At 34.2% G+C, this 19,368-nt stretch overlaps 1 protein-coding gene across 1 annotated transcript in view; it reads right to left on the bottom strand.

Moving 5' to 3' along the window:
* Nucleotides 1-19,368, bottom strand: part of LOC142986483 (otoferlin-like) — a 151,863-nt gene that overhangs the window by 99,401 nt on the left and 33,094 nt on the right. The window contains exon 2 of the mRNA XM_076135001.1: nt 9,633-9,691. Within this exon, the coding sequence (XP_075991116.1) occupies nt 9,633-9,691 (59 nt within the window). The remainder of the gene's footprint in view (nt 1-9,632; nt 9,692-19,368) is intronic.

Here is a 19,368-nt window from a genome sequence, read left to right as displayed (position 1 = left end):
TATTGGAAGACCCAAACGAAGACGCAGCATGCCGATATTTTGTGGAATATTTTGCACTTCATAATATCGAGTATCAATCAATTGTCAAAGCTATCTCAACAACAAGCTACACGATAGCTTCCTCTATCTGATAGAGTTAGAAAATAGCGGTCATGCCAAATCATCAAAAAAAACATCCATGATGACGTTAAATAGCCGTAAAATATTACAACGAATAAAATAACAAAAGAGTTTTAAAGCTACGTTAGTATACAACACTCAGAGACTCCGGACAATTACAGCTCCATACCGTCGATTTACTTGATATTATCCAGATGCCAAAGTACTTTAGATATCTCTATATTCCTAAGGGTAGTAAGGAGTGAATAATCTCACTAATTCTTTTATGAGGTTGTGGCAACATCGCGGTTTCAGTGGTCTGTGTTACTTGTATCTTATTGCGTTGTGGTTTAGACTGCTCGAGTTCAGTTTTCCCCAGTTCTTCTTTTCTCTACCATTTGTGGTTTGAATAAAGCTTGTGATTTAAGATTTTTATAAGGAAATAATTCTGTAGTCTCATTTTTAATTGACTTTGAGTTAGATTTGAAGATATCTCACACCCATACACACAGTTTTAGGTGATATCACGGTGAGCGGTTGATAAATACATCTAAAAAGTGCAAGATTCACAAGTTATTATTGTTAGCCACGTTTTATTTAATTATTATTAAGACGGAAGTTCCTTCTCAAGTAAAAACCTTTTAAGTAAAACATAGATTTTGCTAGTCTTTCTTTGTTTAACGCTGCTGGGCAAACGCCTCCTAATTTCCTTACAAATCTGTTTGCCTGTGGCATACCCTAACATGTTGCATAGCACAGTAGTTCATCGTGCCAAACGCGTCGTTGTCAACATCGCTAGCTGTGTCCATCGTGTTACTATTACCTACCAATTTTTGTAAGAACGTTCCTTCCTTTCGTTATTTTTGTTTAGGTTCTATTATCCTACAATAGTCTCCCAAAACGGCAGCTTTATTTCCTTTTTCCGCGCGAATAAAATCGCTGGTAAAATTGAGTTTATGTTAAAAAGCGAAGTGTTTTATATGCATTATCTGCTACGTTAAAGGTCATGCGTATGAATATTTAAATATGAATATAAACTGCCCTATTAAAATGATATTGTGATATTAACGTGTAGTAGAAATATCGTTAGGTATTAAATATATACCTCGTCAATTAAAAGGTACGGTACCGTTTTTGATTACCCTTTAAGTGTACCCGTTGTGTGTAATCTAAAACGTTTTCCTACTTATTAAGAGATTAAATTTTTAATGTCTGATATTTTGCATGTTTTTTTTGCCTCTACTGACCTAAGCGGGGAAGACGCTTGCCCTGCTTTAAAGTACAATACAAATTATCGAGGCAGTGATTGTTTATTTACGTTAATTTATAAAACCTTAATCTGACATTTCAGCTGTCACTTAGCTGTCAGAACCTTAGGCATATGAAACCTAAACACTCACAACCACAAATATATGCGGATGCGGAAGCAGGAGTATTAGGATTATTTCAACCTCTTTTACATAGCCTAAGAATATATAATATTATATTGTCTATTTCTCCGTCCTTGTTTTCCTATGTATGCGGATAATACTTCGCCGTTTTCACGAAACATTTTTTTACCTTCAAGCGCATATAATTATGTAAATGTTTGGTTAATACGCAAATGTATTCATGAAAACTGATCAAAAATATGTAAAGAACATCTCAATTTTAATTATGTAGTGCACATCAATTTACTGGTGATGCACTGAGGAAAAGCTTGTATAATATTTTTATTAAACCATTTCTGTCAAACTGCTGGGCAAGGGTCTACTCCCGTACGAGAGAAGTGTTAGGTCTTCAGACCACCACGCTGGCCAAGTGAGTCGGGGACTTTGTGAATGTATTAATCAAATTTTAGGTATGCAAGGTTTCATATCACGATGTTTTCCTTCACCGTTAGAGCAAGTGATAATTATATTTATTTCGAACGGTCTCGAGCTGTTGACCATTTGCGTGGGATTTGCCAACTTATACCACTCGATTATCACAGATTCACTTCTGTATAATATAAATATTATAATAAAATTTTGCATACGCATATGAAAGCAGGGTTATAATCCCGGTCCTTTGTCGAAATCCAGGGATTCAGTACCACGTCCCCGGTCCTTTATACGAGCATCGAATCCCAGGATTAAATTCATTGTAAGAGTTTTACAATTATTTTTGGATCCTGAGTTTAAATCATAAAACATGAGATCCGGGTGTTCGCCAAAGTGTGGGAACATTTTGCGGTCCCTTTTTAATATTATAAAGATTTTAAAATCTTATCTCTTATAGCTTATTCAACAGATATAGTCAGCTGCATTAGATAGATACAGGTCAATGACGTCGACTCTACTTTGGTCTCGATGACAACTGTGACTCGATTTTCTACTCCTATCGACTACCAAAAACCGGCAAGCTATCGAGAAATGTTGCACGAAAGTCTGATCAGCGCCTCCAACTGGCTCCGTCGGAACTATTTTGGCAGTACATTTTGAATGTCAAACTCTCGAGCTCGACATTACCGACTCTGTAGAGAATTGCGCTACTGAAGTAACAAATTGTAAATCTTCGTTTTTGCACATACCATTGTCTTCACTTCTGACATTGGTAGAATTAAACTACTAGACTACTTTTTTAAAAGTGCGGTTTGAATTTCAATATCAAAATACAATGTGAAAACTTTTACATTAAGTCTATATCGAAAATTGTGTTACTTTGAAAGCTAACTACAGTTTGAGAGTGAAACTTTCCTTCTATGAATATTATAACAAATATGCATTATCATTAGCAAGTACTTTGTGAACTATTATGTTAAAATGCACGCACTTAGAAGTTTCTGAGTCGAAACTAAATGCGTTGGCTAATACAAAAAGACTGGCAACTTTTCTCAACTATTTTCTCATAACCCTAGGTCGTGACATGATAAATACTTTTTTTGAATATTAATAAATGTAATGTAACGAAATCCCATAGGAACAATAATGTTTAAGGTAAGCAAAAATTTTTTGATGACTTTAACGACACAATAACTAATATAAAAATGGGTCACAAATTCAATGGATGGTTCTAAATATATTGAAGCTTAAAAAATAACTTATGATAATTTGAAAACTAAGAACAGTATTTCATATTTGTTTCCAATCCAGGCATTACGGATACTTAACCGAAATAAATGAGACTAACATTTAAAACGGCGAAATGTGAATGTACTTTTAACACTGTGGTGAACCTAAACTCCACCTAAACTCCTTCTACTCTATGGTAGATGCCATATATTAATCATATAACGATTTGGCATTCTCTGTCAATAAATATATCAAACACGTAATGCTCGTATTTTATTAATACATAATATTGGCGACGAGGAAAAACTGAACCTAAATGGAAAAGCTACGTAAAAAACGGAGCACCCTACGTGGGATGCTCACCAGACTCGATACCTACATCGAGCAGAGGGCGACGATGTCTGACGAGGACATCACCGCTCGCTCCGCAGCCTTGAAGGACACCATAACAGCACTGCGAGAGTTACAAGAGAAGATAGAAAACAAAACCATAGATGATAACGATGAAACAGCGTATTTACACGAACAAAATTACGGCTACGAATTCGAAGAACTTCACACTATTTTAGTATCAAAACTTTTAACAAAAAAAACTATTATTCAAGGTCAGCGACAGGAAGACCAACATAGAATATACCAATACCATAAGATTATACCAAAAATACAATTTAATCCTTTACATGAATCAGAAACGTTCAATAACTTTAAAAAACGTCTGGAAGTGTACTTTAGACTTAATGAAATTACTGAGCCCCACATGAAGACAAATATTCTTCTGTCTACATTATCACCAGAACTCCATGAAAAATTATGTGATTTAATAGCACCAGACGAACCATTGAATAAGACATTTAACGAAATTACTGAAACACTTGACGACTACTTAGACCCAAAACCTAGCAAATGGGTTCTACAACATAAATTTATATCGAGAACTCAAAAATCGGATGAAACAGTAGCGCAATACGCCGCAGATTTAAAAAAGCTCACTACCAACTGCGAATTTAAATGTCAACACTGCCAGAAAAACATTTCAGAAAGCTTTTTATCTCTTCAACTCATAAGAGGATTGAAAGATAGCGACGCACGTACAAAAATTTTACAAGACCGAACAGTATGTACATTTAAACACCTGACACAGATTGCAACATCTATTGAAATGAGTAAAGCAGAAAATACATCAATGCTTCCGAATGAACAACCAAGTAGTGACAATATCAATAAAATTTCCACTGATTCCTACAATAATTCAAAAAAATCTCCTTTTAGAGGAATCACACCAAGAGATTTAAAAGGGAAATGTTTCCGCTGTGGTTTAAATCACGAAACCAAGAAATGTAGCGCTATAAACATAACATGCTATAAATGCAAGAAGGTCGGACACTTAGCTAGTGTGTGTCTACAACGGCGCTCAGATGCGAAGCCCAGTAAGACTACACCGGATATAAATCAATTAAACGACTCAGCGATAAGCGATGATGATGAATGGAATGATATTAATGTTATATCTGGTGAAACATCCGAAAAATACATGATAACGGTACACATTGAACATGCTAAGATAAAAATGGAATTTGACACTGGAGCCACACTTACTTCTATGTCATTACGAGACTACAGAAAATTGAAAATCGGCAAAAGAATCTTTAAAACTAATATAAAACTCAAAACATATACCGGCGAAGTAATCGAACCTGCAGGTGTTGCATACGTTCAATGCAGATGCCAAGGAAAAGAATTCCACGGTAAATTATACCTCATCAACAACAACGTTGACCCCGTTTTTGGCCGGAGTTGGATGAAAGAACTCGAAACTCTAAATTTAGCAGATATAAAAACTTTACAGCAATCAGAAAATCTAGAATTAGACCAGCTTTTGGAACTTTACAAGACATCAGTATTTCGATCCGACTTAGGCGAAATACCCAATTACAGAGGACACCTAAATCTACAAGAAAACACAAGACCAATTTTTATCAAACCACGTAGAATACCGTACGCTTTAAAAACCAAAGTGGATGAAGAGATCGAGCGACTATGCAAACAGGGTGTCATCACGAAAGTCGACCACTCTGATTGGGGTACTCCAGTGGTACCAGTTGTCAAACCGAATGGGAGTATCCGATTGTGCGCTGATTATAAAGTTACACTAAATAAAGTCATACAAGATGAACAATATCCAATACCTATGATAGAAGATATATTTGCAGAGATGAACGGAGGTAAACTATTCTGTACACTCGACATCACCCAGGCATATCTCAACATGACAATGGATGAAGAAAGCGCAATGCTACAAACACTAAGTACGCATCGAGGCACTTTTAAGGTGAACCGCCTAATGTTCGGCGTTAAGGTCGCGCCGAGCCTTTGGCAGAAATTTATGGATAAACTCCTTCAAGATCTCGAAGGTGTAAAATGTTTCTTTGATGACATCATCATTCAAGGCATCAACAAAGAACAATTACTACAGAGACTTAAGCTCGTGTTAGACAAACTAAAAGAAAGTAACCTACGAGTAAACAAAAATAAGTGCCACTTTTTCAAAACAAGCATCGACTATTTGGGACACACTATCGACAAAGAAGGTCTACACAAAAACAGAGAAAAGATTAACGCAATAATTAAAACAGAACGCCCAGTCAACACCGCAGAATTGAGGACATTTCTTGGAATGGCAAATTTTTACAACAAATTTATACCCAACCTATCATCGATCACGAATCCACTGAACAACTTACTCAAGAAAGAATCTAGTTGAACTAGCTGAACGATACGTACAAACAGTCAAGAGAATCTTACGAAGCTTAGAGGGAGAAAGGGGTAATCTTCAAGAGAAACTTGTTATGGTAAAAACTCGCCTCAGACGGACACCAAACTTGAATGGTCAGACACCTTATCAGTTAATGTTTGGAAGAGAAGTTCGAACAGCATTACACTGCATGTTTCTAAACACCCATAAGGAAACTACATCAAAACATCAAGAGATCAAGGTCAGACAGTTGGAAGTCGGCGAACGTGTACAGGCCCGTGACTACACGAGTGCTTCGCACCGTTGGCAGTTTGGTACTATCACAAGACGTCTAGGCCGACTTCATTACGAGATCCGCACCGACAACGGCGATGTCTGGCGCCGACACCTCAACCAGGTGTTGGCTGCATCTTATATTCAGAACAGCTAAGAGGTTAGGAGGGGAGAAATGTGGTGAACCTAAACTCCACCTAAACTCCTTCTACTCTATGGTAGATGCCATATATTAATCATATAACGATTTGGCATTCTCTGTCAATAAATATATCAAACACGTAATGCTCGTATTTTATTAATACATAATAAACACCTATGCCTAGATCTTCGGGTATAACAGGCCTGATATTATAGTTTGTATTCTATGGCAGCACTTAATAGTCTAACCGCAGTAAGACTAATCAGTAAACACTAAATCTTAGGTTAAACCTAATTGACCACGCCTCCCCTAAAGTAACAGTGGACATAATGTATCATCAAACAATGCACATCAACAAAGAGACATCAAGAGGACTAATTAATGACGTCACAGGCCAGTAGCGAATCTAATTAGAAACTGCAGCTCAAATGTACTGCGGTCCCTGTATTGTTACGCGTTATTGTAATTGGAGTCACATACACTAATAGTTACACAGAATCTAATAACGAGAGATAATCCGTATGTAATTGTGTTAATTAATGAGCCTTGAACGGAAATACACGTGTTTAGCATTTGGTATAGTGGAACGCCATTTAATGGAGTCAACACGACAAAGTCTTCTACAGTCGATGACTCGTAGTAACGGAGACGTCGGCATAATTCTTTAAAAATATTAAGTTGCGGATATCAAGTGCCAACGGTACAGCTTCTTTGATGTCCAGACTGGTAGAGTCCGAGGATACTATTGCATATTTTGTCATATTTCACTTCTTTATATAACATCACGCTTGTTATACCCCCTAGGTTTCGAGGTATAAGAAGGATTTATGTATGACCATTTGCCCCTACTTAAGTTGAAAGTCATCAACCTAACCTTTCTTACAACTATGTTGGAGTCTGCTTCCATTGTCATAAAATACAACTGAATACCATTATTTTACATAGAGTTAATGTTCAGAGTATTCCAAGATAATTTGATAAATATGCACTTTCTTCCATCTATCAATGGAATTCCAGACCTTGCGATCAGCAGTCGCTTACTCTACCGGAAGACCACAGAGGATTATTTTCAGGTGTCATAATAGTAGAAAGAAAACTAATATTTATCCAATGTACCCGAAGTACTAGAAGGTCTTTTTTATTATTCTTGATACCCGGTTAATTAATTGAGGTATATTAGAGACACAAAACAGCCCGTAATTATTCTCACGTGAACTACTTAAACTACAAAATGTTATTCACTCTCGTCTAAAAGGAATCATTAATTAATTAACCTTCCATTATCTTACTTGGAAATTAAACTTTATTATATGAAAGGAGAAAAATCTTGAATGTATTTTAATTAGAAGATTCTTAAGAAAACATTAGAACGAAAATTTTCCATTACCCCAAATAGTTAGTACCTAAGACCTGGTATTTCAGTCTCAGTATATTTAAAACCTCAGAATTTTTAATAAATTCATATACAAACCGGCTTTGTTAGTATTATAAGGCAAATAGTCCTGAGGTTTAATTAATGCATTTAAAATTAAGAATGTCATTATAGTAATTTATAACTAAATACCTATGCTAAAAATCGTATCTGCTCTGAAAAAAGATATAAAATATTATTTATTCTGCAAACTTGATATTGCCAAGTGTAGAAAATCATGTTATTGCAACCACGCTATTTTATTATTTAAGGGACTAAAAATATTTTTCTGAACAAAACGGTGTTTTCATAATTCAATCCCTATTACTCAGAACACAAAAAAAAATATTAGTTCTAACCTCTGAATCATAATTTTCCAATCAAGTGACTGGTACAAGGGTGAGCCTAAAACCCTATGTAACTATGTATGAAATAAGGCGTGATTTTATATAATGTAGTACTAGGTGGGTACTATCTAGATATGACCCACAGAATAGATCTGGACCATCATTTGGGTCACCACCACATAACTAGTTTCTGAGGAAAATGACCCATCACATCCCGGAAATAAACTATCTACATCTACTAGCCTACACGTACCATATTGTTTCATGATGTACCGTCATGAACATAATACATATATACATAAGAAATATATGCTACATATGATAGCATATATTTCTTACTATAGGTTCTATAAAATATTTAGGATACATTATAGTGTTTATAAAATAAGAGCAATTATCAAAAAATTTCTAAGTAGTCACAATTATTTTGTATCTGGTGGAATATCAAAAAATATTGGACATCTTCGTAAAATCAGAAGTTATTACTGTTTCAAGTAGAAGGTGTGGTGAAAAGAAACGAAACGAAAGTTAGCAAGAGATTTTTATCTTTGCCCTTGATTGTTATTTCGATATTGCGATTTTAATTCAAATTGCATCACAGTCGACAACTGTACCTTAAATGAGAAACACTAGTGGTTACACCTATACAAGCATTAATGTTACAAAATAAATACAATTTCTTATCAAAATGGACTACTTTCCATGGAATTATTACTCCAACGTCACAAATTCATTCTCAGTTTTAAAGCTTGTTACATTAATTAAGTTTTAATCCTAGAGTTCGCAACATTTAGTAAGAAATTAGACCTAAAACATTCTCATATTTGCTGTGTTAAGTCCACGGCTACCGGACTTAGATGCCCGCTTGTATTTTCCTCCGGTTGAAACATATTCGTAGTCCTAGAAACACAATCACTGTTATCAAAATAAAGGAACCCAAGTAAGCATCAAGGAAATTGCAATCGTGCCAGATTGCCGGCTAGTCCTTCATGATAATTGAACTGTAAATCATTCTGTAACCTTCTTATATACACTGACCAAGGTGATTCCAGCCTAACAAAATTATTTATTTACAAGAATCCTTTTTAAATATAACGTTGTCATCTTCTAAAATTGTCTGGCAAGTTGAAACAGAAATCTTCGGAGTCAAAAGAAGCAAATTTTTATATTTTACTTCGTAACACTCAGTCGTACCTTCTAAAATATATTTTAGATTCAGAACTGTTTAATTACTAAAACAGCTGAGTAAACTCATCCAAAATTCAGTGAACATCTAAAGGAAGCACTTTGTAGGTGTTTTTCTGCGAATTCGACATTATGGACTCTGAAAGAATTGTAAGTTGATTTTTTCAGTGTTTTTCGTCCACGATGAATATAGAACTAACGGGCAGTAAAACAATTTTATAAAGAGATAATTCGATGATCAAAAGGTTAAGGTAATAGTTTTCAACGGCCGAGCTTATTAAATACATATTGCTGTCGTTTATTTTTATTATTTAAAGGTAAGTTATTAGTAAGGTGTAAGAGAGGTCTGTCTGTATTGCAGTGAATGTTTTTACTTGTTTTTAGCACTTACCTGGTTGACATATATCATTTCATCACTGTTGAGAAGTACCGAGGTGTACTTGTTGCTGCCTGAAACAAATGGAAAAACACATTTAGTATTTGTTAAGCAAAAATAATTTTAAATATAAGGACTTATTTCATAACATTATACATGTTTAATTTGTATTCACGATGTCATTTTTTAAAGGTTTTCTTTTGCTATTTAAATAGACTTGGGCACTTGGCTAGGCCTGAAGACGGTAGGTGGACCAAAGCAGCAACGGGCTGGCGGCCAGGGAATGGGCGAAGATCACAAGGAACTACAACTAGATGATTGGATGACATTGTGAAATGTAAAGGACTGCAACGGATGAGACAAGTGCAGGTTCGTAAAAAATTGCGTACTGAGAGGGAGGCTTAAACTCAACAGTGTGTAGAAATGGGCTGAATATATAGATAAATAAATCAGAATAGACTATCTGCGTCATCGTGTGCCATCGGCATGAGTTCAATTCAAACATGTCGTTTATTATCTATGAAGTTCCAATCTGAGTCTGCCCCTATGACTGGGCCATCAATGTATTGTCTGTCATGATTGGAAGCAAAATCCATCAAGCTATAGACGGCAGAAGATAAGGGAATAAATCAAAATCAAATCTTTTATTCATACACATATGAAATATACTTATGGAAGTTACAGTGACTAAATCTACGACTAGCTCAGGAAAAAGGTAGAACCTCATTAGAAGAGCTAGTAAAAAACGGTCACTGTTTTCGTATTAGCAAAAGCAGAAAGTGCAAACTTTCCTATAGTAAACAAATATGAAGAAATACGATTTGGGATGCAACGCCCTATATCGCGTAGTTTTTCAAAGAATCTAAAATATAAAAGGAGATCACTAGGATCAGTGATGTTTGTATCTTCACAAACGTCTTTGGTAAACGTTTTATCAATAGACAACAATGTTCTGCAAGATGGACGTGATCCTGTGGTATATGGAACAGTCTAAAAATATCTCAGCTATTGTGCGGTTCAACAATGCAAAGTAGTGCTTCGTGTTGTGCATTTTATAAATTCATACCAATATAACGAATTTGAAAGTCTGTATGTCTGTATTCCTGGTCTTCGAAATAGTCGAAGCAAGCCTTGATTCATAATTTCTGAATGACACAAGCGGATCCACTCGCGTATAATTTTTCGCAATCTTTTCAGATTCTTACGCGTTATTTCTAGTTGTCAGTCAGTAGTCGTAGTCTGGATCTAGCAGGTGCAGTTTAGTGAAAGCGTTACTGGCAAACACCTGTTAGACGACGCCAAAGCTGCAGAAATGATTAACTTAAATTTATACACAGTTGAAAACCCAATTCAACCATTTTTTTTCGGAAATCTACACCTGAGCGCTCTGCGCGGTGGAAGTAGTGGTTCAATCTTTCTACGCGAGTGGAACCGCACGGGTCAGCTAGTCTGAAATGAACAGGTGCATCGGGATTTACGCTTCGTGAATAGATAAATACACACAAAAGAGATCAGACATCTTTATTCCTCACAAACGCTTTTGCCGGTCTACTTTTATCAGTGACGAGTATGACACAAGTACAAGACCTAAGCTGTTTACATTGCTCTTTGTGCTATTGTACTAAGAGTATGTAAGCAAATTTTCAAGTATAAAAGAGGGGTTGCATAAAATTCGTAGCATTTTCTAAATATGTATCGTATTTTTGCTTTCGGAGAGTAAACCTAGTTATGTAAGTAGAACTCAGGTGATATTTTCGTCAATAATTTTTACGTTAACTTTAGAAATCTACTCACCATAATATTCCAAAATAATCTGTTGGCGGCCTGTATGTTGCCTTTGAAATCTACAAGTCGCTGATTTGCCTTCATTTATATGAAAAACCCGATCAGTAAAATGCTGCAACTAGTTATGCAAACATTATCTCTCTCGTTGCGTCCGCATTCATACAAAGACTACGCTCGAGTACGACTAACCACTCTATTCTTGGAGAATTTTACGGATCATGAAACATACTGTTGGCATTTCTTTCAAATTTTAAAACCCTAAGTTTAATATTAGTTTACTCTAAGTTACTGTGTAAACTGTGTGCTGTGTAAATTGAGATATTATTATAAGTAATACATATTTTATTATACATATAAAATCACGGATCTTGACAAAAACTACTAAACCACGGACTACTAAACTACTGAACTACGATTTTTGCTTTCATTATTTGCTCAATTTTTATTCTGACGGCGTTAGAGCATGGACAAATGGTACCAGTGCCTAAAAAGAAAATACTAAAAAGTTTATTAAAACAGTCTAGTAATTATAGCCTTCATCTAGAGGTTTAATTTTAAACTATATCTCATAAAGTCGGTTTAATTATCTCGTTATAATAGGTAGCTCTCAGAGGGACAATACGTGTGAAAGTCTGAGAAGCTCGGCTGGTTTGTGACCCCTGACGTCACTTGGGACACAGTTTTATATTTCACCATCAAGATAAATGTATCATAAGACAGCTGTCCTAAAGTACTGGTAGGATTTTTATGAAACTGTTTAAAACTTGGATTAATATGTATAATTTTTTTTCCCCGGGAAGTTTTTCGATTCGTCTAATCCAGGTAAATGGGTTGTGGTGCTTCGATGGTCAGTATTAGTGTTAGCAGTATTCAGTTGCATCTGGTAAAAATGGAAGCCGACTCCAACGTAGTTGGAAAATAGCCTTGACTGATGAAATTTTTCGTCTTCGACGAAATTATTGGGAAATTCTTTCAAATATTACGACAGAAGATTGATATCTGATCTAAATAAGATATTGAAATCTACATAAGATTTAACATTTAAATACGAGATTTGTCTCACATTTATTTTTCTTCGTTATTTGGTCTTTGCCTACCCTTATGGGAAGAAGGCGATATTGACTACGTTATGTATATGTTACTGTAAAAGCCCGGACTGTGGTAAATCCTAAGATTTTCCGGTATATCCTAAGATTTACCAACTCTCAATGGTAAAAGTCCGAACAATCCTTTTATTTCGAACTTTTACCCCTATTCACTTGGTAAATCTTAGGATATACCTCAAGGGCAGGTAAATGTAGGTAATATAAAATAATTTTATAGTTATAAAGAAGGAGTTTTGGGCAAACCGACAAGGGTAGGTTAGGTTAGAAGGCTGAGGTGGGAGCGAGCGAAGCGAAGCTCCCACCTCAGCCTTCGTGTTTATTTTTTTTTAAACCACCCAGAAGGAGGAGCCCCGCGAAGCGGGGCTCCGGCGACATCTTCAAACTCTCATTATAACTATATTACGGCATATAATTATATCCCTAGCAATATCATTATATTACGGTTCAAACACATGATAATCAACTTTTACCGTGTCGTTATGTAAATCCTAAGATTTGCCAATTAAATGGTGGTAAAAGTTCGAAATAAAAGAACGTTCGGACTTTTACCATTGAGAGTTGGTAAATCTTAGGTTTTACCGGAAAATCTTAGGATATACCACAGTTCGGGCTTTTACAGTAACATATATACGTATACAACATTTTGTGTGCGGAAAAGTAATGTGCATTTCCTAAGTCTGTGCCTATCTTTTGTCTGTGTTCAACAGTGGCATTGATTCGAAGCAGTCAATTAGTGCTGTAATTGCCCACTATGCGGTCGTAGACTCAGTGCTTAGACCAGAAACAACAGGCTTAAATTACTAGTCCTCGGTTATACGGTAGCAAAGAGTCTTTGTGTGTTTATGTGCTAATAATACATTTGACTATCTTGACACACACACACACACACGCACGTGTATGCAAATGTTATAGCCCGACACCTTAGTATAAAGCTTTAGCATGCACGATTTATCAAGAGAAAAAAAAATCAAATACTTATGACAAAGTGAGTAAAGTTTGCAGTATTTTTACTTCTATCTTAAAGAATTTCTCCGTTTGCTCGAAAGTCGTTAGTTTATTTAGCCTCTTTGTTAATTAGCAAATTCATGTTTAAGTCATCGCAAAAAACTGAATTATGTAAGTACTGTATAATTATGTTCGTTTTATTGTTTTATCAACTGATTGCTACATTTTCAGGAATCTACGTAAAAAAACGCGATGAAAAATGTTTTTTACACATTTGTGTCATATTATTGTTTTAAAGAATACAAATACTCCAACGTGACTGACCAGTGAGTAGAAACCCAGCTTATTTTAAAATCAGAAAATAAATATTTTATTAAAAGTTACCACACTAAAATGACTAAGCATAAATTAGTCTAGCTTAAAAATCATTTTACGATGTGCTACGCGAACATAAAACTGGAAATTTTTCATACGTAAATTATTCACTGCTTTTTATTCATACGAATTCATTGCCCAAAATAAAAACACATTTGGTGACTAAACATGAAATGAAAAGGCAAAATGGAACTAGTTGCAGATTCATAGCCAACGAAAAAAGAACGCTCGTAAGCAACATAATTATTCCATTAAACCTTCAGAGAGGGTATTAATATTCTTAATTCCGGCTTGTGGCTGTACACAGGCGACTGACACGCCCTCTAGCACGCAAAATAACACACTGTATATTTCGTGTGCTCATTTCTACCGAGTAAATACCTCATATGTGGCTATTTTAGGTGTCGCACTTCGTGAAATACAGTCTTGTTTGGTGAAGAATCTCTTTGAGTTTGTTGATTAGACTGCTTCGTTTTGATTCTTTTTGCAAAAGCCAGGATAGTGTCAATGATTAAACGCTATGAAAATAAATAATTGACGCGAAACTTAAGCAAAACGTATGTATAATACCCAACTAGCACACAAGCTGCTTATACAGTCGTTATACAGCCTGATAGTTGCATAAGAGTCGTTCAAATGCTGTACAATTCTCTATAAGTTGTATACTAGCTATTTAAAAAACCCTTTAACAGCTAGGCGGGACAGTAGCCGTTTAATAGGAAACTAATGACTTATAGTGATATATGAGCATGTAATTGCATCGCTAGACAGCCTAGGGAAGTATAACTGAGTTAATGGAATCTTCTATAACACCGTTAACTGTATAAGGGGACTTTAGGAGATAAAGGAGTTTAAACGGAGTTATGCGTTGCGCTTATAGCGCTCAAGAGCGTAAATAAGCTTTTTGTAATGCCTTAGGTTCTATAACAGATTTTTTTAGGGCTAGTGTATTACTCATCTATAAAAGAGTTGCGTAGGTCTTTAATAGCGCCTTGAGCGTTATATCAGATATTTATATGGCTTCTGTACGGCAAATAGATGTATAAGGTATCATTCGAAACATTTTTACTGCCATGGGGATTACAGAATTATGTTAAGCACCTAAAGCGCTATAACCGAGTAATATACCTTTATACTAAAGCTTAAAATTATTATCATAATATATTTACATAGGTGCAGTGGTGGTTCAGTCTGTCAACTGTTTTTAAAGAATAAATAAAATAAAATAAAATAAAATAAAATAAAATAAAATAAAATAAAATAAAATAAAATAAAATAAAATAAAATAAAATAAAATAAAATAAAATAAAATAAAATAAAATAAAATAAAATAAAATAAAATAAAATAAAATAAAATAAAATAAAATAAAATAAAATAAAATAAAATAAAATAAAATAAAATAAAATAAAATAAAATAAAATAAAATAAAATAAAATAAAATAAAATAAAATAAAATAAAATAAAATAAAATAAAATAAAATAAAATAAAATAAAATAAAATAAAATAAAATAAAATAAAATAAAATAAAATAAAATAAAATAAAATAAAATAAAATAAAATAAAATAAAATAAAATAAAATAAAATAAAATAAAATAAAATAAAATAAAATAAAATAAAATAAAATAAAATAAAATAAAATAAAACATTTTCAAACTATTTTAATATTCAACGACTGACCCCTAACGAGTAAAATGCTGGTGTGCGACCAACACAGTTATATTGAAGCACTCCTATGCCACAACTGCAGAACCTTGAGGTCTACAACAGCAAACACTAGAGCCTTTGTACAGCTTAAGGCGCTAGAGCAGATGTAACCAACTCTGAGAGCTGCTTGATCGAGACGCCATTATAGCATTTGGTAAACATATTTTTTGAGGTTATTACGATCTTTTGAAGATCATATAAATCTATAGCCTGGTAACGTTAACATAATTAAAATCATTTTTTATTACCTATAACCCTAATTAAATTATCGGTAACCCTCAAAGTCTTATTTATGTTCAAAATACAATTTCCAAATCCACATATCTATATAATTTTTGCACTTAAAACTGAATATTTTGAGGGCGCATGAAAATATTGACGATAATATACATATATATTGACAGCAAACTGGAACTCGCACTTTCATATCACGTACACAAAGAAATAAAAGCGATAGACTACTTGTTATTTTAGTAATCCAATCCGTAAAAATAAAATGTCTTCTCATTTGTCACTGATGATTCATTTTAAAAAAATATATTTAGTTTACACCATAATAAACCGACTATATTACTAATTTAGAGCGTTAGCATTTATAACCGTTACACAGTAGCGCTAAAATAAGGTAAAGGTGGCATAATCGCGCTGCAAGAGCTTTTTCGAACGCTCGTGGCGCTAACCACCTCTGTACAACAGCTGGTAAGCGCCACGAAGCTGCGAAAAAGCTCTTGTAGCGCGATTATACCACCTTCATCTTATTTTAGCGCTCCTGTATTACTACTATACTACGTACTATTATAATTACTATTTACGACCACTGTAGATCCAATGTCGAGCTATAAGCTGGACAGTATGGGCCTATTTGACGCTACAAGAGATCTGTAGCCGCTTATAGAACCACTATACTTCTTACTAAGGAGCCTAAGGCGTTATAAAAAACCTTTAACCGGCCATTGTGCAGCTTGTTATAGCGCTTGTGTGCTAGTTGGGTAGTACCCATTACTCTAATTTTGAAAGGTTTTCAGTCTAAGCGTGAATTTTCAAAGCAAATACTTGGGTCTCACAATCTATTAATCTCACTAATTATTTCTAATGACCTTAATACTACTAATGAAAAGTCATCTTCACAAAATCTTCGGACTACGAGACGCAGACAGAAACTTTGCCCTTTTATCGTTGAAGTAGGTACCAAAGAGTCAAACGAAACTGCACCTATTTTCCCGAAAAACACAACCCTGGAACTTCAAAGAAATGAAAATCATTCGTATAGGGTAGTCTACATGGTCATTTACCATATGGTGACATGGAAAACAAATGCCTGAATCAATATAAATTAAAAAAAAAAAAACAATGTGTCAAAGCTTTTAAAAAATATCATCTTCAAAACGCACACACCTAAGCATCGCCTTTCATTGATCAATCAGTACTTTTTTATCACAGTTCTCTCGTTACAAATGGCCAGTATTCTTTTTCAATTCCTTCTAATGTCCGGAAGTAGGTTGACGGTAGGAAATTGTCTCGCACTGTTGTTCGTTCGTCGATCCGACGCGTGACCCGCGTACACGATACTGTCCGTGTTCTATTTTTAAATACGCTTTTAGTTGTCAAAGTGTTAGTCTTTTTATTTCTAAAGATAAAAAGTAAATATGTTTAGTTAGAATAGTTAGCGTACAAGCATATTCGAGGCTTAGTACTTCGCAGTTATGGTTTTCCTGGCCAACATCTGATCCAAATAATGAGAACAAGAATGAAGCAGATTAAACTACAATCATTGGCAGACACTGTGTAATGATATCCTACTAACTAAAAATGCGAAAGGTTGCATATGTTAGTAACTCCTGTCCGCAAAAACAGAGATAATTCATATTTTTAGCAACGCAATTACATTTATTCACGGACAAGATATCATGTATAGAAATTAGTACAAATAATATTAAGGTCCCAAGAAATAAAGATGTCTAAAACAATAGAGAATTATAAAATATTTTTTTTAATAAGTAAAACATAGTTACCCAACCCTAAAACGCGTGACGTATCAAACACGATTACACGACACGCAGAGAGAAAAATAAACTTTTTAATTGTAACACATTTAGACATGTAAAAGCAATTAAAAACTTATTTGACATTCAACCGAGGACTGACGGTAGGAATGTCTACCCGTGTGTATATTCTGATGTTAATAAAACATTTAGTACTAAATTCCACTTATTTGATAGCTGTATATTTTGTCCCTGGCAACATGTTTTTTCTCAATACTTTTGTAGAATTGTTTTCAATTCTTACGTCATGTATATAATTATATAAAGATTCATGAAACTACGATCTTTTCACTAACCTTTGTCCCCTAATTTTTTTAACATTATTTCAATAAAGAATTCCTGATAACTTAAATATTCATTAAACTATCCCTAGTTGCGACAATTATTATCGTGTAAGTGCTGTACATCCAGTGTTTTGATTTCCTAAATACAACCCCGAAGAAAAAAAACTGAATTTTATGTATAAATGTCGAAAGTAAGTAGTTATAGTATTTAATTCTCGAAATATTACAATTCTTAACTTTCTTTTTTCTATAATTACCTATAATAAAATAATTAGGTACAAGTATAACCGTACAAATCGATATAATTTACGTTTTACATATTACGTATTAATGGACTATACTGTTCTGTTTTACAAACTTTACAGAGTCTAATATCTAGTAAACAGTTAGTACAAATAGCTATACATTTCGATCGCTATATCAAACAGCACATGTTCTTCAATGATCAACTCATCAAAGGTTAAGCCCGTATCACACGTCACGCTAACTCCGGTTTCCGATTCAATTAATATCTAATCTCAACACACACACGTACAATAATCTGTTCTATTGAATTTCTCCACAGATTCATACAAAAGCTTTGGTCAGCAATAGTCGGCAAAGTATGTAGCGTAAATACAACCTTTTGGTCGATTTTTTATTGTGCATTTTTAGGCTAAGCATCACTGAAAAAAGACGAAACTTTATGATAAAAATAATATAGACGTACAGGTTTATTATTTATGAATTAAATAAGTTAGACTTTTTTTAATATTTAAATAGCGATATTCTAGTAATACTGATAATTCTGAGGAAGAGGATTCGCCATCAACGCAGTGCAAACGGCGAGAAGCGACTTCACAGTTCAGATATAATTTACGAGTATAAGATACTAAAGTTTCATACTGCTCACCTTACGCTACCATATTAAACTGGATCATGTCATTTAAATTTGATTAAAGATTAAAGAATTAATAATAAAATGTGACCCACCTCGAACATTGCCGAGATTTATCAAAATTATCTAGGTACCTTTCATTAGATTATACAGAAATGTTTTGTGAGAGACACAAATAAATAAACCGATATCGAATAAAAATACAATTTTTCAATTCTTACACCCGTTTGAGCATTGGAGATTTAATAAAACTCTCGCATTTGTATTGTTTTCTCAATAAATCTATTTTCAGTCTTAGATTACTCCAGTTTGCTGCAGAAATGCAATTTTTCTGTTCACAAAGGATTAGCTGCCTTTATTGGTCCCGACAAGGAACGAGTTTTCCATTTAATTCAATCTGGAGTCTATTTTGGTACTTTAATCCTGTAATTGGTTGGCTGCTGCTAGAAATCTCTTTTTAAACGACATTTCAGCTAGAAAAAACTAATCAGAACTTTAGAGACCTCTTGATTTGTATTTATTTTGTGTTTGCTTTCGATGGAAAACGCTGTTGCAACCAACATTTTGAATGTCACATTTTAAAGTAAGTAGGTATGGATAAAACCCCACTTCAAAGATTCAAAGAGGTCG

This window comes from Anticarsia gemmatalis, chromosome Z, assembly GCF_050436995.1.
Source record: "Anticarsia gemmatalis isolate Benzon Research Colony breed Stoneville strain chromosome Z, ilAntGemm2 primary, whole genome shotgun sequence".
Classification (NCBI taxonomy): Eukaryota; Metazoa; Arthropoda; class Insecta; order Lepidoptera; family Erebidae; genus Anticarsia; species Anticarsia gemmatalis.
The sequence above is the reverse complement of the archived record's forward strand: the minus strand, read 5'-3'. Positions and strand labels throughout refer to the sequence as shown.